The 7,500-nt window shown below is 47.5% G+C and overlaps 2 protein-coding genes across 3 annotated transcripts in view; one reads left to right on the forward strand and one right to left on the reverse strand.

Moving 5' to 3' along the window:
* Nucleotides 1-1,668: 1,668 nt before the first annotated feature.
* On the reverse strand, nt 1,669-2,337 carry LOC135101038 (uncharacterized). The gene has a single exon (XM_064004612.1). The coding sequence runs from the start codon at nt 2,335-2,337 to the stop codon at nt 1,669-1,671; it is 669 nt and encodes a 222-aa protein (XP_063860682.1).
* A 3,208-nt stretch (nt 2,338-5,545) lies between these two features.
* LOC135101351 (uncharacterized) overlaps nt 5,546-7,500 on the forward strand; it is a 42,264-nt gene continuing 40,309 nt past the window's right edge. Inside the window, exon 1 of one of the 2 annotated variants that reach the window (XM_064005218.1) lies at nt 5,546-5,891. In XM_064005218.1, the coding sequence (XP_063861288.1) occupies nt 5,780-5,891 (112 nt within the window). In that variant the 5' untranslated portion in view covers nt 5,546-5,779. The remainder of the gene's footprint in view (nt 5,892-7,500) is intronic. The other variant, XM_064005219.1, reaches the window with a different exon arrangement.

The raw sequence follows: 7,500 nt of genomic DNA on the forward strand, positions 1-7,500 counted from the left end.
AGCCACTCCTCCTCCTCCTCCTCCTCCTCCTCCTCCTGATGTCTATCTATCCATCACGTACCCCTGTGCTTCTTTCATCCTTTCTCCTCCACATTCCTCAATCTCCTCCTCCTCCTCCTCCTCCTCCTCCTCTCCTCTCCTTTCCTCTCCTCCTCCTCCTGTCTATCTATCTATCCATTACGTCCTCTCCTTCTATAATTCTCATTCTCCATTTCCGTCTTTCCCCATCTTTCTTTCCAATTGACCCTCCTCTTCTCTCATTCTACCCCACGTCTCTTCCAGTTATCTTACGTGTCTCTATTACCTCAATTTTTTCCTTTTTCTTTAAATAGTATAGATAAACATAACCTTCCTTCTTGTCTGTCCATTCTTACCTGTGTTTCTCTTCTCTCCACCCTACTTCCGCGTCCTCGTCGGGTCTCGGTCACTTAACAAGCACTCAATGTTGTCTGTGAGTGGTGGCGTGTGCCTCGTGTCTTCTTCCTTCATTACCCTTCACTTGAGGATCTGCCGAGAGGTGACGTACGGACCACGATAGTGTCCTGGTCCGCGTCCTTGCCTTGCCTCGCCTTGCCTTGCCTCGCCTTGCCTTGCCTTACCTTGCCTTGCCTTGCCTTGCCTTGCTTTGCTTTGGTTTGTTGTGGACGACCTTACGTTTACAGAGCCATCCCTTAACACACACACACACACACACACACACACACACACAGTAACAAAGCAAGTGTTTATAGAGCACTTTTTTTCATCTACATACATCTAATTTGTAATCATAAACAGTTACTTGATGAATTACGTAGAACATAGAAAAAAGGTATTCTGTTATGTAAAATATACATCATATTAGAAGAATATCTATCAGAACTATGTATTAAAAATAAAATCAATCCAAAATCCGTGTAATATACATAACACACACACACACACACACACACACACACACACACACACACACACACACACACACACACACACACACACACACACACACACACACACACACACACACACACACACACACACACACACACACACACACACACACACACACACACACACACACACACACACACACACACACGTGATACAGATCTGCACACAAACTAACGCTGGCATAAAATTACTTTTTATTTATTTATTTATTTTTTTCTACTGTTGCTCTGAGTTAAGGGTGAAGAGAGGAGGACGAGTCGGTACAGTAAAGACTCATGCATAGAGACTCGTATATACCTTGGCGCCGAGAGTCTGTGCGTCCGTCTGGGCTATGCTGCTGGAGACGGAGGAGGTGGCGACCGTGGTGGCGATGTGGCGATAGTACCCGTGCATGGTGGCGATGGTGTTGAGGTTCGTAGGGGACGTAGGGACGCGAGGACCTTGGGAGGACGTAGGGCACGAGATGGAGGGAGGAGGAGTTACCCTGAGTACGCAGTAGTGTGTATATGTACGTGTGTCTGTGTGCGTCCTTCCGAAGAGGTGCATGAGGGGAAGACAAAGGCTCGTGTTCCCAAAGGTTTCGTCGTGTCATGTCTTACTTAGCGTGTTTTGGTTCTCACTAGTGTTCCCAAGGGTATTTTCATGAGCCCAGTGATAGTTCAATGAAAATCTTGTTAGTGGAAAGAAACATCATTGTAAATCCAATTCATCACCTACTGTACATGGTCTCTGAAATTATTAAGAATGTCGGCCAAAGACGAAGTAAAGACACTCCTCATCTGCATTCAGAAAGGAGTCATAAGGCTTTGAGAGGCCTAGATATGTGGTGCGCATAGTGAAGAGCCTAATGATGTGGAAACAGGGTACTCCACCACTGCGGGCTGATGGTGTGGACGGGAGGGAGCAGGTGGTTGGAATGAGGGGCGTGGAGGGAAGATAGATGGGCTGAGGAGGGTGTGGAACGCTGGAGGCTGGGATGAAGGGGTGAAGGGGAAGTAATTGTGGTGGAGGGTTGGGGATGCGTGGTGGGATGAGGAAAGGTGGAGTCTGTGGATGGTGTGGAAAGCAGGTGGATAACATCTGGAGGGCATAGAGGCCAGGTGGGTTAGATGCAGAGGCTGTGTCCAGGTGGAGGAGTATGGAAGGTATAGAGAGAAATGTTGAGATGTGGAGGTTATGGAGAACAAGTGGTTGGAATGTGGAGGGTGTGGGTGTTAGGTGGAGGTCTATGGAGAGTATAGGAGCAAGAATTGGGATGTAGTTATAGAGAGCATGTGGGATTGATGTGGGACGCTGGGGGACAGGTGATGGGGGAAACATGAAGGCAGGTGTGAAGGTCAAGTGGTGATAAGGCCACAATACCAGAGGACAGGTAGGAATGCCATGGCGGGGAGGAGCAGGAGTCATGACTTAATTCCCTCGGAGACTGCCGGCCTGTTGCTCGGCCTCTGGTGGCCTCGCCCTGACCTTGCCCCGCCCAAGGGTCACCGGCAAATGATGTAGTTGTGCTCCTTGTGGTTACGAAGCCTTCCCGCACTCAGCCTCTCGGGAATGACTCCACAAGGCTCACTTCCCCGCGTGCTCGCCGCAGCCACGCACCCGCCAATCCGTGCCGGTGCATTGCTCCATAAGCCAGGCTATTTTAATCCCGATCTGCCCGCTGTGTCCCTCTCCCCCAGCATTAATACACTACTAATGATAGCCGCCGGACCCTTCCTGCTGTGGGCCGCGTGTAAAACTCCGATGATGATGCACCCGGCAGCGGCCCTCACCCCTCTCCCCCTCGCCCCTCTCTCCTCGCCCCTCGCCCGCTCTCACACCACCGCGCCAATATTACACTCTATATACGTGTGTGTGTGTTGAGGTTGTTGAGGCCAGCACATGGACATCAAACAAGGAAATACTCGTGGTTTTACTTTGTATGTTGCTTTTTGATGCACTGCGAGTCGCCTTCCTCTGTGTTGCCCTGCTTTGTCACTGTTAGAGGGAAATGCTGCTTCATAAAACAACATTCATGTGATGAAATATAATTTAGAGGAGTGGTAGTTGAGTGGACTTTTTATTTTTTTTTATTTTTATTTTTATTTTTTTTTTCTTCGCTTCAAGGAGGTTGGTCGTGTACAGAAAAAAAAAGAAAAAGAAGACTACGTCGCCTCTCCCAAGAAATGTCAAAAAAAAAAAAAGGAGAGAGGTTTCCAAAACAGAAGCCAATTTAACTTGAGAGATGGCCCAATACTCGTCTCCTCAAACAGTGTTAGTGGTAGGAACGGATGAAGACAAACAGACTGAGAATTTTAGTTTACTAGTGAATTAAACAAAAGAATGAAGGTACTGGTCAACTTTGGCGTTAGTAAGCTGAACAAACTGAGCTCGATTCTCGTGACCTTGACTAGTCACTCTTCTCGTGCAAAAAAAAAAAAAAAAGTGTACGCATTACTGACCACACGAAAAGCTTTGCATGAGTATAATAGACGTGTACACATTAAGATTACACGTAACCACATAGTTGTGTAAGTGAACCGGGAGGAGGAGCCAACACTAATACACCTAATACAAAGTTACCCAATTCTTTTTTTGAGTTGGGGAGTGGGGCAGTAATGTAGGTCACTTCGATACTTTCACTTCAGTGCCTCGCTTCCTTAGTAACGCAAGCCTCAGTTACTGTCATGGCATTCATCATTGGTTAGTAATGGTACTGCATGTGCTCCATTATGACATCTTTCTCAACCTTAGCACCTATAAAAACGAAACTAAAGATCTCCGAGCTGCAAATTACAATGTGACATATAGAAATATTATATTACACCTGTGCGACTTTAGCTTCCTGCTGTAACGAAGTGGGTTAGGGAAAATCTCTGTTGAATGTCCCTCGTAGATTGCAAGGGTGTTATGGGTTGTGCAGGGTGTGTTTTGTCTTGTGCCTCTCATTGTACCAGTCACTTGTCACTCATGTCACCAGTCAGTCACTGTACTCACCCATTAGCCAATCAGCAGTCAGCCAGTCAGTCATCATTAAGTTACTACCCATTCATCACTCAAGTCACAATATAGTCAGTCATTCAGTCATTCCTCGCCTGTTGGTCACTAATTGTCAGTCAGTTATCGGGCAGCCACTACACACCAATCAGTCGTCAGTCAAGTCACCAGTCAGTCAGTCACTAGTCATCAGCCACACCGGTCATGAGGTCACGCAGGTTAAGTCGCAGCAGAGGTCGTTGGCTTTATTATCCATGGCGCATCAGATCACTCAGTCTCAGATAAGGCTTCAGGTCTCCTCCTCACGCGTCCACTGTTATGACAGGAAATAGATAACAAACAAAAAAACACCACCTTTTGTTTACTACCAGCCACCAGCTCCACCCCTCCTACCCTCCCACCCGTCCCTTCCCGTCCCTTCCCGTTCCGTTGCAGGGCTTCCCGAGTTAGGATTGACCTTGTCCTCCTCGCCTTCCACGTCGTGTCAGCATTTATGTACCTTAATCATGCCTTATTAGTGACATTTCTTCGGTTATATGTTTGAATGCCGCTGCGAAGGTCAGGGTTAGGTGCAGGTGTGGGTGACCGTGTGGATGACCGTGTGGGTGACAATGTGGCTGCCTCTGCGCCTACTGGGTAAGGGGAGGGTTAGAAGGGGATGATCTTGGTTGAGATTTGCGTTTTCTGAGAGGGTATTGTGTCGTGTTGGAGAAGAGAGGCTAGGAGAGGTTGGGGGATGAAGGTGTGCATAAGGAGCTTTTTTTTCCGTGGTTTGAGTGGGACTAGTTGAAGTGGAGAAGGTAGGAGGGATGGTGTGGTCCGTTGAGTAGGTGGCAGGTGAGGTATGCAGATATGAACGAGTGGGTGGATGGGTGAGTGGGTCGGTGGGTGGTTGGGTGGATGGGTGAGTGGATCGGTTGGTTGGGTGGAATGAAGCAAAGGATGTACGGCAACATTCCATCATTGATCTACGGAGATGTTCGTTGGGGCAGGTTTTAAGTTGGTTCTTTTCATTCCTTCTTTCCCTCCTTCCTTTCTTTGTCTTATTTTTTTACCACATTCACTTTTTTTTCTCTTTCTCCGTGGTACGTACGTATTGTCTTAAATGGTATCATTTTCCTTGCTTCACTTTGTTTTTAGGATCACGTATGTACATCTATCTCCAAATTCTGTATTTCGTGTGTGTGTGTGTGTGTGTGTGTGTGTGTGTGTGTATGTATGTGTATTTACCAAATTTTAGTACACAAAGCCTTAATTAAACTTCCCTTGTACTGTCCTCGTATCTATATTCATCCAGTTCTTCCCACAGCTGATGTACACTCCTCATCTATCTACAAAACCTCTTCCTCTAGCCCACTTTAAATCGAACTGCTGAATGAACTATACTCATTTCATTATTACCATTCACACTAACTACTACACGAACTCTCATGTCACGGGTGGCGTTGCACAAAAGAACATTCAGTATTTTATCACACATCCGTCAGTTTAGCAAGACAAGATGAAGACACGCGCATCATATAGACGACACCAGTAAAGTTTTATATTTTCACCGGATGCTTACACCATATCCCTCCCCGATTCCCCCACATTATCATGGTATCGCGGGACTGAAAACACATCCTAGCTCATAACATCCTGAGTTCGTCCTCAAAGCGGGTAGTGAGAGACAGTCGCGAGGTCGTCTTTGTGTTTAAGTATCCCCCATGTGAATGTGAAGAGTTTAAAAGTGTGTTAGTGTGGCCGTCCCGTCTCCCCTGTGCTTGGGAGCGAGTGGGAGAGCCGTTAGGGGAAGTCAAGGCGAGTGCAAGGCGAGTGTAAGGCGAGCTGCTGGTGCGGTGGCCTTAACTTACCGCAGCCACTCATATTAAGAATGAAATGCCTCGCAACGGTCAGGACAAGACAAGAACCACCGCCACCAACATGTGTACCAAGCAGTTACTCAACCTCCTCTCTCGCGTCCCTCAGATGCTCGCTAAAGTATGGTAAGAAAGCCGTTATTTCTATTATTTCTTGTGACCACAACTTTCTCCTTTACTGTGTGTGTCTCTGTCGGGGAGAGATTTGCGTGTCAGAGTCGGTACCCACATTCTGTCTTCCGCGTCCACCACTAAGGACTGCCCCAGCTACTACCTCCCTCACTAAGACCTGCCTGAGACTCTCGATGCTGTGAGGACTCCTTGTGGCCGCTGCTAGACGGGGATATTGACTCAGTAAATCGAGGTGGTGAAGGGCGACGCCCCCAGTGTGAGAGGCCCCATTGAGGTGCCCGGCCGCAGCTGTGCCTCGCCCCACGTCCGCCACTCACTGCTGCCCGGGTTTCCTTCGTCCGTGAAAAGACCTGAGTGATCAACAGGACTCCTTCCATCATCACCACTATCACCACTTGCACACAACCATCCTTATCCTCCTCCTCTCCTCCTCCTCCTCCTCCTCCTCCTCCTCCTCCTCCTCCTCCTCCTCCTCCTCCTCCTCCTCCTCCTCCTCCTCCGTCACCAACCAGCTTCCCGCAACTATGTATGTCATATTTTTCACACACACACACACACACACACACACACACACACACACACACACACACACACACACACACACACACACACACACACACACACACATACAGCTCTTGGCGAGACCGAGGGGTTAGTATTGTTGGCTTTTCAGGCGAAACATGATCCCAGCGTATAGTTTTATTCTCAGCCTTAAAGTATTTCATGATAAGAACAATGGAATGAGGTTCCTTCTTGTCCCATATTTGGAAACTTGTCTTACGGGTGCCTGGCTCTGTATGTGTGTGTGTGTGTGTGTGTGTGTGTGTGTGTGTGTGTGTACAGAATGTTGTGGTCAGCGTAATGTCTTTCTGTATAACTACCTGTGTGTGTGTGTGTGTGTGTGTGTGTGTGTGTGTGTGTGTGTGTGTGTGTGTGTGTGTGTGTGTGTGTGTGTGTGTGTGTGTGTGTGTGTGTGTGTGTGTGTGTATACAGAGGTCATGAACGTCTCAGGAACAGAAGTAAACATCCACCAAGGTCACCGCAGCAATCACGTCGCGATGGACCCTCACTAAAAAAAGGTCATTGTATGTTTAGACTTGAGGGGGACTGAATAGGAGGAGGAGGAGGAGGAGGGGAGCGGCCACCACCTGGAAGCAGCAACAAGAGAGTAAAAATAGGAACAACAAAAATACATCCAAGCAACACGATGATGATGATAATGATGATGATGACGATGTGGAAAGAAAAGGCGAGGGGGGATTGGTGCGACTTAAAAGAAGAAGAAAAAGGGGAGGAGGAGGAGGAGGAGGAGAAAGATGCATTACTCAGACATTGCTTAACTTAGCGTAACTAATCGACGACATGGGGCATCCTCCTCCTCCTCCTCCTCCTCCTCTATGATTAATCTTACGTATATACTCCTTAACAAACCTCTCTCGCTTTTCCTTCCTGCGTGCATTTCTGCTTACATGCTGTTTACTCAGGTGGTACGAACACAGCAATGGACTGAGAACAAATTCCTTTCCTCCTACTCTTGAACTTCTTTCTCTTACATAGTTAACTTTACATCTATACTCCTCGAAACTCATCTTTTCCTTCCTGC

This window comes from Scylla paramamosain, chromosome 6 (genome assembly GCF_035594125.1).
Source record: "Scylla paramamosain isolate STU-SP2022 chromosome 6, ASM3559412v1, whole genome shotgun sequence".
NCBI classification, from domain to species: Eukaryota; Metazoa; Arthropoda; class Malacostraca; order Decapoda; family Portunidae; genus Scylla; species Scylla paramamosain.

Excerpts from the sequence above, each read along its gene's own strand:
- LOC135101038 (XM_064004612.1), bottom strand. The coding sequence starts at position 2,337 with ATGACTCCTGCTCCTCCCCGCCATGGCATTCCTACCTGTCCTCTGGTA.